The sequence below is a fragment of the Trichomonas vaginalis genome, chromosome IV (genome assembly GCF_026262505.1).
Source record: "Trichomonas vaginalis G3 chromosome IV, whole genome shotgun sequence".
In the NCBI taxonomy this organism is placed as follows: Eukaryota; Parabasalia; order Trichomonadida; family Trichomonadidae; genus Trichomonas; species Trichomonas vaginalis.
In genome coordinates, this window is record NC_067206.1 from 30,197,709 (window position 1) to 30,210,827 (window position 13,119).

The window sequence follows — 13,119 nt, forward strand, 5'->3', positions numbered from 1 at the left end:
CAATAACATCTTGCTTCACGCCTTTCATTCTGCAGTGAAATGCAACTTCATTTAAATCATTCGTGAGTAAGTCTATGTAAGTCTTCTTTCCACAAAATATTGACTTGTATGATCTTTAAAATCATTTTTCCTGCTTTTTTTAATGCATCGCACGAACTGCCCTTGAACTAATGTTTCACTACATTCGGCACAGTATGTAAAGAGCCTTCCTTTGTCTGATTGATTAGGCTCATTCTCATAATAGCCGATCGTAGTGAAACATTTTTTTCCACACTTTGTTTCCAATGTTTCAGGAGTTGGTGGATATTTCGTCTTCTTAAATGGAATCCACTCATCATATACATGAGGATCCCATGCAGTCATAATAAAAATAAAGCTTTTTGAATATATTCAATTTTTAAATGATATTTTCACGGGTTAAATATAAAATAAAGAATAAGATGTAAATTATTAAAATATTTAATTTTAAATTTTGAACCCGTGATAAATATTTTTTTGCATTGTTATTAATAATGAAAAATAAAGCTTATTTCAATGAAAATTGTTCTGCAAATTTATTTCACTTTTGACCTCACTTTTTCCGTAATTCAATTTTTTACTTTTAATATTTTAGATCTTCATAATATCATTTGAAAAATTAACCATATAAAAAAATCAAGTTATCAATTTACTTTTTCCGTAATTCAAAAATCAAAAATATAAATAATATATCTTTTTATCAAATATTATTATTATATTCTATGAAAAATGAGGTCTGGAAATTTTGCGGATTCCCGTAACTCAATTTTACGGAAAAAGTGCAGTAAACTATTCAAAATACGGAAAAATTGGTGTAAACTAATGATTTTACGGTAAAATCACGGAAAGTCCCGGAAGAATATATGTGCCTATATGAAATTATACAAAAATGAATCAAACGCATTTTAAAAGATTGTTCTTGTATTATAAATGCTATTCGCAGATTTATTAGTTGAAGAAAATTACCAAATTTTTGCCGATTTACAAAAAATGATTTACAAAGCATATTTTTATAAGGCTTAAAAAATCTTTAAAATGTGACCGGTGACGGAAATCCATGGTAACCAACCGCGGTTCCCGTTTGGAATGCATATTGAATATGCATTATTTTGACTATTCTTTATATTCTACATATCAGAATTTAAATTTTTCCTAAATAAAATAATAAAAAGTAAAATATTTATACTTGATTACTAAAAACACTACATAAACAGTATAATTTAAAATTATGCATAAACAACATTAGTATTGTCAAAAGTGAAATTAGTAATTCTATCGAAATCGTTTGAGCTTTCGAAGCAGTCAACTTCGACAGTTGATTCATCTGATTCGAAATTGACTCCAGGGTCCTCTTCATCAGAGATCGGCACAAAGTCTGGTGCGTACTCGCACTTGAGGACCATTTCCCAGTTGATTTCTCCCCAGAACGGGTGTTTGAATATATCATATCCAGGGCTTCCGAGTCTCTTTGCTGGGTTCTTCTCTAGCAGCTTCGATATGAAGTCCTGTGTGACAGGGTCTACAGATTTCGGAGGAAATCTGAGGGGTTTGTGGACAATGCTCTCGAACAATCGAGTTCTGAGTGGGGAAGTGAATGGGCAGCTTCCAACGAAGAACATGTAAGCAACAACACCAAAGCTCCACCAGTCAATGGCGAAAGATTGATTTTCTTTTCCTTGGATGACTTCTGGAGCAAGGAACTCTGCTGTGCCGCAGAAAGAAGTGCAAGAGCAGTCTGGTCTGACTTCTCTGGCTGTTCCGAAATCGGCAAGTTTGATATGTCCTTTTGCATCAAGTAAAATGTTTTCTGGCTTCAAATCTCTGTAAATGATACCGATACTATGGAGTGACTTGACTGCAAGGGCAATTTCTGCAAGGTAAAGCTTCTTTTGGTACTCTGAAAAACAATTTCTTTCTAATTGGAATTGGAGATCACCTCCATGAGCAAATTCAAGCACAAAGAAGAGATGTGTGTTGGTCTGGAAAGCATTGTAAAGACGAATAATAAAGGGATGACGAGCTCTCATGAGAGTATTTCTTTCAGATTGAATGTGTTCCTTTCTTTTATCTGATGAAATGTTAGCTTTATCAATGCATTTAATAGCTACAAGTTCGTTTGTGATCCTGTTTCGAGCTACATAAACTGTAGCAGAACCTCCTTTTCCGATTTCTTTGATAAACTCAAAATCAGAGAGATCAAGATTGTTACTGAATGGTTTTAACTCAAGTGCACAAACCCATTTCTGTGCCTGGTGCTTAGATTGACAAAAATAACTTAACTCTTCGTCAGAGTCTTCAAGTGTAATGGTGAAACCTGGGCGGCAGCCATTAAGAAGAGAAACTGATTTGATGTCGTCTAAAGAAATCTCTTTGTACAGACGCTGATATTTTTCATCTGTGAACGTAGAGAATACTTTTTCGGTAACTATGCCATAGAGCTTACGATCCGATCGGAATACATTTGTCTTTTGCATTAATACTCCTTCAATAGCAAAGATAGGATCAGAATCTACCATTAATGAATTTTGATAAAAATTAAATGAATAACCTCTCAAAATTTAGATATAAAATTAAAATATTATTGGTGTTATAGAGTGTTACAATATGAACAATATTGAATACAAAAGCTTTCTCACAATTAATTATACTCTCTAATTTGAATTATTATAGATAAGAGTTTATTGAATTAAATACACGAATTTTGGTTTGAAGACCGTCACACTTTTATATAATTCTATCACATTCGATTTCTTAGCGGGCGCTTCAAATATTTTTCTACAAATTATTATCGCTACATCTTTTTGAATACACTTTAGAAATAAATAGATATCATTTTTAATTGTTCGTTTTTCAATTTTTATATGAAAATTAGAAATTTGAGAGAAATTCAAATTTCTTATAATTAGTCATATTTGAACTTAGCTAATTATAATTATATTATTTACATTATGAATATCATTTTTTTAGTAAATATTGTTTAAAGTTTTCTCCCATTCAAATTATTTTACTCAAAAATTAACAATACTTGTATTATCTGTTTTGGAATTGAAGTCTATTCCACTTTTCACCATTTTCTAAATTGTTAATCGTATCAAACTATTTCTCCAATTTTGGTCATTTAAAAAATTTAATACTATTTAATGCTGAATACTAATTTCCTATTCAGTAAAAATTTCAATTCAATTAGGACGACAATTCAAAAAGTTTATTACAATCAGGAATTTTATCTCATGTGATAGGCATAAATTGATTTAAATTGTAACATATATGCATCAAAAATAATATTTCTTTCATTTTCATTTTGCTAAATTTGTTATTCAGTATTCTCTATACATTTATGCATTTTCCTATCCTACACTTCATTTCCCAAACTTTTATAGTAATTGAAAGTATTATTTTTTCTATCACAATTTTCTGAACAACCTGATGGGTTGAGTTAATGAGGATATCCTTCTAATTCGTCCATTATTTAGACACTCAATATAAGCGTTGTGTGCATCAAAATAGTGCTATTGATTAATATATTTTTAGAACCGAAAGTTATAAAGTCGATCGTTTTTTCCTATAAAAAAATCTGCCTCCTAGAATTTCGGTTTTTTTCCCTCAAAATTTGGCAAATCTGGTAGAATTGGGTATACCCCCGTCCATAAAAGCGCACATTTCTGACACCTAAATGTCAAATGAGCTTAAGGCGCTGGACTTCTTTAAGGTCCTTACTTGTCCTTCAAGCTAATGAATCAGTATCCACAATGGTACTAATTCATATGGTTATTCAAAAAACTTCGGAGAAATAATTTAGATAATTTCACAAAAACTCAAGAATTTCCTTTCAAATCAGCAACACACCTCTTGTTCCCGAAACAAATATTATTCCTAACATCAGATCTTGATTTATGTTGGTAGTTGAAATTTTGAAATACAAAACCAGAGTTTTCGAGCAGCAACGACAGAAATGACCTTTTTCCATGGAAAAAGGTCATTTTTGTAGTAGCTGTTCGAAAATGAAACTCTTGATTCAAATTTTATATTAAAATTAACAAAATCAAAAAACATCGAGTTAAGCATATTACCAACGATAATATTTAATACTCCAAGATCTCAAACTTAGCAGACACAAAATTTTTATAAATTATTGTAATTTTTACCTTTTTGAAGTGGATTAAACAGTTGTTTATATAATCATTTATTTACCCATTCTTTTTACATCTTATTGATATGATTGTTTTATAACGTTTCCGATTTAATTACATTTTTTCGATCTGAATTTCAACCCCATATAATGATCCAGGATATCTTATATAATTTTTTGCAATTATGTATTAGTTTTAAATATAATCTATATGGTTTCATGTAAATCAATGTTAATTTTTTTAAATTTAATTTCAAATTTCTTATTAGCTTTTTGTACTAAATAATAGTGTTTTAGATAAATTAAATCCTATTGGCAGATTTCTTTTATGCTTAAGTCAAACTTTTCCTGTTAAAAAATCAATTTATACTAATTTTTTACAAAATTTTTTAATAACCGCTAAAAAAATTAAAATTTTATTCTTTGGCCTTGACCACTTCACATTTTTGGTATCATTTTATTGATTTGGAATTTTTTTGGAGTAGCATCAACACAAGATAGTAAGAAATATCGATACCTCAATGAAGCACTAACCACACAGATGCAAAATCACACGAAAAACAAAAACTTTATCTAATATTAGCAAATCTTTCAACAAATCAAGCATAAATGCGCAATAAGAACATACCAAACGGCTACACATATACAAGATAATATCTAAACAACTCACAAACCATTACTTAAGCGAAGACAGAAAGGAAATTGAAACAGATTACGAAAAGGAAGACCTGAAGAAAGACCGAAACACAAGGAAAGCGATAGAAAAGCAAGTAGAAGACAAGACCAGCTAAAGAAGTACAGAAGAGCGAAAAAGATCGATACGACTGGAAGATTAATTTACTGTTTCTCAGTCTCCAAGCCGAGTTCAAGACTCAGAACAAACACCACAAGTATGTTGATTATGTATTATATCTACTTATATGGTTGTTATAGGAATAAAATCCTTTTTTATGCTTTAAATTTAACTTTTTTTATCCTCATTGAATGTCAAAAATTTTTGAATAGTTTACACTTTTTGGCGGGCTTACAATTTTTCTTTTATTTCTTGTTAAATAAAATTAGCATCTAATAATAAATTAATTTTTCATATAATATGGATTTTTTTTGTTCTCCTAGAATTTGACAGCTTACAAAATATGCTTATTTTTATGATATTTAGAATGATCATTAAATGAACAATCTATATTCCCAATATCAGAGATTTTTTGTTTTTCTCACCTTTCTGACATAGGAAAAGGGTAAATTTTTAGCAAAAAACGATTGACTTTAATTGTCTAACCTAAAACGATGATCATAGATTTATCCATGGTCAGCTTATCTGATTGTTTTAGGTGTAGGCATCTTTTTGTTTAAAATCACTATTTGGATATGAACAACAATTCAAATATTTTGTTTTTGAAAAGTACTGTTTGTGAACTTATAATTTTACTGACCATACGATATTTTTGGGTATTCCTAATAATTATATGATACTATCTGCTTTATTCATAAGAAACAAAATATTATTCATTAAAAAATGCCCATGGATAAAGCATTCTTAAATAGAATTAAGGCAAATATTACACATCAAAATTCCTGATAGTGTTTGTTACCATCTCATTCATTGATAACACAATAGTTTTTTGAATCGATATGGACCGTAGCTATCTTTCGATATATATATATATATATTACTTTTTGATTAAATTCGATTAAGTATCAATTTTTATTTATTTTCCGTGTTTTATTTCAAAAACTTTCAAAAAAAGACCGTCATACGGAAATATTATTAAAAATCATTTTCCAGTTCATAAAAAGAAATTTCAAAATGCTCTAGAGCATAAATCATACAAACTTTCCACTAAAAAATTCCGAAAATTCAAGTCAGGTCAAAACTGACACGGAAGATATGTAAAGTCCGATAATCTTACTTCACTTGTTTAATGAACGCTAAGAAATCCAATTTCAGGCATTCAAAGAAAGTAAAGAAGACAACTTTCTGCTCACAATATGGCAAATATTTCCTTATTGGTTTAGGCGTCCTTGTTGTTGGCGCAATGGTTGGATTAGCACTCTGGCCAAATCCAAACATTCCAAAGCCACAACCATATGTCAAACCGGGTAAAATCCATGTTACAGAAGATAAGGGCGTTACAAAGGACATTATTACAGCTGGTGCAGGCGAAATTGGCCAAGATGGTGATTTTGCAGTTGTTGACTACAATATCTCTCTTCCAAATGGTACTCTCTTATATACCGACAACAAGTTCAAATTTGAACTTGGCGCTGAAAACGTATTTAAAGGATTCAATATTGCTGTCAAATCAATGAAGGTTAATGAAACATCCAAGTTCGTTATCACTCCAAAGTACGGCATCAGCATTAAGAAGGTGCCACCAACTAACATCGTCCTTCAAGCTAGACTTCACAATCTTACCAAGAAGGAAAGCGCTCCAGCTAAATAAACTTTTCACATCATACCAGTTGGATTTTTTTTTCGTATGCTTTTTATAATAAATATTAATTCCAAAAATATGCCGATTTCCGAAAAATTCTTTTTTCGGAAAATTTAACTGTGTTTCTCTTTTGATTTACGATGGTGGCTGAAATGCGTTTGAAATTTCATAAATATGATTGAATGGCAAAAATAATTCGAAAAACTCGATATCCACTGAATGATCTTCAAATTAATATCAACAATTATAGAAACCAAAAGTTTTGTGTCTAAATTATTAATATGTTGAGTTTTATTCAAAAAAATTACATTAATAAACAAATTTATGCGAAAAATATTAACAAAATGCCTAAATATATCGACATTTCCTAGATGACAAAGAATAAAACAAAAATTCTATATTTTTTGATATTGAAAAGTGACAAACTATGCAAAATCCTTCTGTATCTCAAATTTTAGATAGACTGAACCAAGATTCTCAAACTTCTACAACAAAAAAGTCAACAAAAACAATCAAGATAAAGAAACCTGTGAAGAAAAATATAACTTCTCCATCAATTAATCGAACTTCTAGTGTATCTGAACAACAAACGGAAGAAAACTTTGATATTCAATGGGAATCAATATTAGAATGTGTTAAGCAAACATTTTCAAGTGTTAAATCTGCAAATTATGAAACAACTTATCAATTAATCGAAAAACTCTGCAAAAATCAAGTAACTTTACAGAAACTAGCCGATAAATACACAAATACAATTGATGAATATTCCAATAATTCCATAAAATCTATTCTTCAACTTCAAAATTACGAATCTTTTGAAAATTTCTATATAGAACTCCAGCAAAACATCGAAAAGCTTGAAACACTGTTTTCCACTTTTGAAAAATCATACCTCTATCCGGTAACCATTTCCAAATCAATTCAAAACCAATTTATCAAATATATTTCTCAAAATTCAGCTCAGCAGGACTTCATTATTACGTTCTTAGCTGATGGGTTTAAGCAAAACAGGCTTAAATATGTAAATGGTTCCACAGATATTAAACATTTTCAAATAATAGCGAATTGTTCTCATTTTTTTGAGGTCGAAAGCGATTTACAAGCAGTAATTATTGAAGATGCAACACAGTACTACCAGACGCTGGAAGTTCCTCAATTGGATAACGAAAACCTCATTAATTGGTTTGAGAAGCAGATAAATTATGAAATTGACATGTATCAGTACTTTAAGACCACAATAGGCATAGAAATAATTGATACGTCCAGACAAACTCTTTACGGAATGAAATTTTACATGTATTTGCAAAATATCATTTCTGACTTAGTTTTTTCGAAGAAATACGACTCAATAGTGAAAGTATCCAAGCTGTGCGATTATTCCCCTGAAATGAAGGAACTTTTTACAGATGAATTCAAAAAATTTGCAAAGAACTGCGTTTCTCAGGTGAAAAAGGGGACTAATGTGGCAATAATTTCGGACATATTCGGGAAATTACTCGTTTTCAGAGATTTGAAAGAAGGAATTGAAAATGAAACAATAAACGACGCATTTAAAGCTTTTTGCACAGAAATGAGGAGTAAATACAGGAAGCTACAGTTAATGTATGCAGAGTTTATCAACCAGAAGATCCAAGAAGACGATTTTCCTCAACATTTATCTGATTATATTCTTTTCTTTAGGCAACTGTCTTCGATAGACGAATTTGTTCTAGAAAATCGGTCATACTTGGTTAATAGACTATTATCTCCGAACTATTCTCACATTTCAAACGAAGAAATTTTTGGAAAAGCGATTGAAGAAATTATAGGCAGCGATGGCATTAAATCAACATTCCAAATGATATCTGATGTGAAATACAGCAGAAGTATGGACATAAAACTCTCAATTCCCGGTTTTGTGACTTTGATAAAATACGATACGTGGCCAGAGTACCAAGAAATCTTTCCAGAGGTGCCAAGACAAATAGAAGTGCTCAGAAAGGAGTTCGAAAATCAGTTCCATGAAGAAAATAAGAAAATTTCCTGGGTTTCTCCTTTGGAAACTGTTGATTTTGAGTATGGAAATGCGAAAATAAGTGGTTCATTGACCCATCTGTGCGCTTTGATGAAGATTTCTGAAGGAAATGACAAAATTCCAAAAGATATCAAAGAACAGCTGGTTGCTGCCAAGATTTTGGATGAAAATAATATGATTTCAACAGAAGGGAACTTCATCCTACCACTTCCAAAGTATAGAATTCCTGATTTCCACAAAGAAGAAAATTCTTACGAAGCTCAGCAGAATAGAAAAGATAGAATAATAGCCCGCATAGTGTTGATCGCTAAAAAGACAAAAGAAGTTCCGAAGCACGATTTAGAGGAACAATTAAAACAATTTATTTCAGAATTGACAGAAGAAGAGATTATTAATTCTATAAATAATGCTGTCAAGCGCGAATACATATCCTTTGATAATGATATTATTCGCTTTTTGCCATAAATTTAAAGTAGTATATGAGTACGGGTTGTGTGACCTTTTTTGTAATCGTAAGAATTCTCACATAATTGAATGATTTTTGAACATACTTCTGAATAGCAGATTTTAAAAATTTATGAATAATTTATAAAAAATTTTTATTCCTACAATTCCTATATTACCATTAATTAAAGAATATATTTTTGCATAGATTCCAAATATGGTGTCAATTTTTTTAAAAAATTTTGAATTCAATGAGTTATATCAAAAATAAAATTCTTGAATAGAGTAAAAAATTTAAATAATTTATTTAAATATTTTCTTCTGACATTTATGAATAATTTATTTTTTTAATTCGTAAGAAAATGAGTGGATCAAGATTCGTAACCGTCAATCAATTAATGGATGCTCTTTCACCAATTCTTGAAAATGTTAAACAAGTAGATGTTTATTTCGATGATTAAAAAAAAAAAAAAAAAAAAAAAAAAGGTATTGGGGCTTCCAGGGCTGCGCCCCTCTAGCCCCCTGAAGATGTTTAGTATAACACCAGGTCCCTCGGTCCCTCGGTCCCTCGGTTAAACGAACTTCTCTGAAAAAATGAGACAACATGACATTTTGACAACAGTCCAGGAAGTCTTAACAAGATAGGACGGTTATTTGACAAAACCGACAAGACCTTAACCGAGTAGTTTTCATGTTTTGTCACTTTTCTGTCACTTTTCAGGGTAAAAACATTTTTATTGTATATAAAATGAATTTTACAAAACCACCGTTACCCTTCTTTGGAAATAAGAGTAGATGTAAAGATATTCTATTGAGAGAACTTAAGAAACTACCGAATGGTCTAACATTTGTAGATTTGTTCGGTGGAAGTTTCTATATATCCCATTTGTGCCATACTGTATTTCCTGACTCAAAGATTATATGCAATGACTTCGACAACTATATGAACCGTCTCAAACATATACCAGACACAAACAAAATATTGAAAGAGTTAAAAGAAAAGATACCTATAGGTAAGATGGAACGTATACCATTAGATAAGAAAAATATTGTCAGAGAGGTTTTGAAAAAAGCAGAGTATATTGACTGGGATAGTATATCTTCTAGACTATTATATAGTGGTGCTATAAGAGTTCATGACATTGAAACACTTATGTCAAAAGTTTTATATCTTAACTATACAAAGGTTTTCAAAGAGAACATAGAAAAATATACTGAGGGTATAGAGTTTGTGAGATGTCATTGGACAGAGTTGTATGAAAAATACAAAGACAAGGAAAATGTTTTCTTTATAGTAGACCCACCGTTCTATAACACATACGATTTTCAATACCAAGTAGACTGGACTTTGAGAGACTCTTTAGAAACTTTAGACGTTTTACATAACCATCCATGCTTTTACTTTACATCCGATAAAAGTGGTTTGGAAAGTGTTATGAGATGGTTAGAGGATATACATGACTATGATTTTAGATACGATAAGATAGAATATGAGAGAGGTCCTATAAACCGGAAAAAGTGTCATAACAAAGAAATTTTACTAGTAACTAAATGTGGTTTGAAATAGGACTACTTGTTTTAGGTTTTTTCCATTGTGTCATTTACTTATTTGACGTGGCAGAAAGATATAGAGAATATGAAGATGAACCAATACCAGCAAATGTTCAGCATATGTACTCGTAAGAGATATTTTTATCTAATATTAAATGGACGCACAGAACTTAGCGAATGCACAGCAACCTGGACAACCAAACCCAGAGAATATTCCAAATGAAGTTAGAATACAAACTGCAATGGCAAACTATGGTCAAGTGCCAACAGATGTACAAATGCAAACTGCCATGTCAAATGACGCTGCGTTAGGCTTACCACCATGGTATGCAAATATGAGATGGAAAGAGTTTTATACAAACCCTGAAGTGGGATATAAACAACTCTATGCAGATGACGCAAACACAGGAGTTGACCCAGAATATGTTTTCTACCAGAGGAGAAATAGAATGTATGAGCTCCAGTTAAAAAATGCTATGGAACTCAACAGGAAACGTAAGAGACTAGGCGGACATTAGATTTTTACATATAGTAAAATGGGTTTCTTTGGAAGAATAGGAAACTTCTTTCGAAATGTTGGAAGAGGTATATGGAATGGAATAAAATCTGTCGGAAGAGGAATTTGGAACGGAGTCAAAAATATTGGTAAAAGAGTAGGTCAGTTCGTTGGTATTATACCTAAAGACCCTGAACCAGAAGAACAAGCTCCTGTTATACAACAGCCTGAACCTGCACCACAGTCTAGTTGGCAACCAAATCCAACACCTCAACCGTATTAAAATTATATTTTTACCGTTCGATAGTAGTTGTATATGAGACTAAGTTCTAAGTAAAACGCATGGTATAATGGAACTATTCTCTTTCTTCCATCTGTAGTAAACCATACTTGAAAGTCTGAAATACTTCCACTCGGTGGTTCATATAGCTTTGTAGGTTTTTCGTAAAAGTCATTTGCCAAGCATAAAAAAGAGTTTTGTGCGCCAGAAAATGAAGCATGAACTATAATAGCATCTTGGTCGAAAACATTTTCATATGTTCCATTAGGGTTTTCGACTTCATAAAAGTTCGGGTGTACTGGATATTCTGCAGGCTGATTTAACATCCTCAAAAACCTATACCATGCCAAGTTGTTATATTTTGTAGAAATATAAACGTCTTCTCCAAGGTCTTCTATTCTATTGATTTTAACAGTTGCATTTTTCCTGTCATATATAATATCGAGATGGTACTCTCCTTCGTCAATGTTGTACTGTTTTGCATATTCGAGATAGATATCGTTTATTTTTTCTTGAAAAGCTTGAAGAGTTGTTTCTAAGTTTACAAGCAAACTAACTTGTAAAAGTTTTCCCTGTTCAAATTTCTCATACGTACGTTTTTCTTTGTTATAGTATCGAACTTCAAAAGCGACCGTAAATGGGAAACCATGTATGGCTTCTGAAATGAATTTCATTCTACGAAAGCCAATAGCTTTTGTGACGGATGGGTCTCTTAACCATCTTAAGGGGTAGTCAAAACGATAGCCTTCATGCTTTACGGTCTCTGTCTCAAACTTTTGACCGACATTCGTAAAAAGTTCATCTAATGGTTTAGTTGTAGCAACTCTTGAATTTTCTTTTTCTATTGAAAGCATATTTTATCTAGAATAAAAATGTCGAAAGAAACAGCGTCTATGAGAGAAATAAAACACAACCGACAACTCATTTTGCAAGCTCTAAATAAGAACACAACAAACTTTTCAAACTATTCTAAGATATCTGAGTCATTGAAAGAAGGAAACTTAAAACTGACATTAAACCCATTGACAGACGAGTTTCTATTTCAAGACAGTAAGAACCATACTGTTTGTATAAATCCAACAAAAGGAACTTTAAACGAGAAACCTATAGATGAACTTCTTTTGAAGGCAGATGTTGACAACAAAGCTGACAAAGAGTATGTCATTGAAAAAGTTCAAGAAGAACATGACAGAGCAGATGCAACATATGCAACAAAAGCAGATGTTGACAACAAAGCGGATAAAACATATGTTAACGATGAGTTAGCATGTGTGGCTAGTGCATTAGATAAGAAGGCAGATAAGGAATATGTGGATGAAAAAGATGAAGAAATTAAAAAAATGGTTGAATGGTACCATGAACGGACATCGAAGATTTTAAAAGGTAAAGCTGATACAGGGTGGGTTTCAGGATGTTTAGACCTTAAAGCGGATAAGAACCATACACATACCATTGCAAATATTACAAACTTACAAGAAAAGTTAGATGGCAAAGCTGACAAGAACCATACACATACCATTGCAAATATTACAAACTTACAAGAAACCTTAAACAAGAAAAGTGACGTTGGACATACACATAGCTTCTTCTCAACTGTTGGTATAGAAAGTATTTTAGGAACGATTGAAGAAACTGGTGGGGGTGGATTATATTTTAAACCTCCTAACTTTCCAGAAGGTTTAACATCGGATAAAGACATTAGATGTAGAAACGTTTATGTCATGGAGGATGAAAACAAAGTTAAATTCACTG

General features: G+C 31.4%; 6 protein-coding genes and 1 pseudogene across 7 annotated transcripts, besides 2 other annotated features; 5 read left to right on the forward strand and 2 right to left on the reverse strand.

Moving 5' to 3' along the window:
* Nucleotides 1–134: part of a mobile genetic element that runs on past the window's edge.
* Nucleotides 135–1,071: 937 nt separating this feature from the next.
* On the reverse strand, nucleotides 1,072–2,534 carry TVAGG3_0194740 (protein serine/threonine kinase protein; the record flags this gene model as incomplete). Its single annotated transcript, XM_001302861.1, has 1 exon — nucleotides 1,245–2,534. One exon carries the CDS (start codon nucleotides 2,532–2,534, stop codon nucleotides 1,245–1,247), a length of 1,290 nt encoding a protein of 429 aa, XP_001302862.1.
* A 3,511-nt stretch (nucleotides 2,535–6,045) lies between these two features.
* TVAGG3_0194750 (FKBP-type peptidyl-prolyl cis-trans isomerase family) lies at nucleotides 6,046–6,834 on the forward strand (the record flags this gene model as incomplete). Its single annotated transcript, XM_001302862.2, has 1 exon — nucleotides 6,070–6,591. The coding sequence occupies one exon, from the start codon at nucleotides 6,070–6,072 to the stop codon at nucleotides 6,589–6,591; it is 522 nt and encodes a 173-aa protein (XP_001302863.1).
* A 53-nt stretch (nucleotides 6,835–6,887) lies between these two features.
* Nucleotides 6,888–9,205, forward strand: TVAGG3_0194760 (Cullin homology domain family; the record flags this gene model as incomplete). The annotated part of the gene is made up of 1 exon (XM_001302863.1): nucleotides 7,010–9,061. One exon carries the CDS (start codon nucleotides 7,010–7,012, stop codon nucleotides 9,059–9,061), a length of 2,052 nt encoding a protein of 683 aa, XP_001302864.1.
* A 583-nt stretch (nucleotides 9,206–9,788) lies between these two features.
* TVAGG3_0194770 (phage tail repeat-like family) lies at nucleotides 9,789–10,607 on the forward strand (the record flags this gene model as incomplete). The annotated part of the gene is made up of 1 exon (XM_051226107.1): nucleotides 9,789–10,607. The coding sequence occupies one exon, from the start codon at nucleotides 9,789–9,791 to the stop codon at nucleotides 10,605–10,607; it is 819 nt and encodes a 272-aa protein (XP_051111093.1).
* Nucleotides 10,608–10,746: 139 nt separating this feature from the next.
* On the forward strand, nucleotides 10,747–11,109 carry TVAGG3_0194780 (uncharacterized protein; the record flags this gene model as incomplete). Its single annotated transcript, XM_001302864.1, has 1 exon — nucleotides 10,747–11,109. The coding sequence occupies one exon, from the start codon at nucleotides 10,747–10,749 to the stop codon at nucleotides 11,107–11,109; it is 363 nt and encodes a 120-aa protein (XP_001302865.1).
* Nucleotides 11,110–11,127: 18 nt separating this feature from the next.
* On the forward strand, nucleotides 11,128–11,370 carry TVAGG3_0194790 (serine threonine-protein phosphatase family; the record flags this gene model as incomplete). The annotated part of the gene is made up of 1 exon (XM_001302865.1): nucleotides 11,128–11,370. The coding sequence occupies one exon, from the start codon at nucleotides 11,128–11,130 to the stop codon at nucleotides 11,368–11,370; it is 243 nt and encodes an 80-aa protein (XP_001302866.1).
* Nucleotides 11,371–11,372: 2 nt separating this feature from the next.
* TVAGG3_0194800 lies at nucleotides 11,373–12,016 on the reverse strand (annotated as a pseudogene). Its single transcript has one exon. A coding segment is annotated over exon 1 (644 nt).
* A 442-nt stretch (nucleotides 12,017–12,458) lies between these two features.
* Nucleotides 12,459–13,119: part of a mobile genetic element that runs on past the window's edge.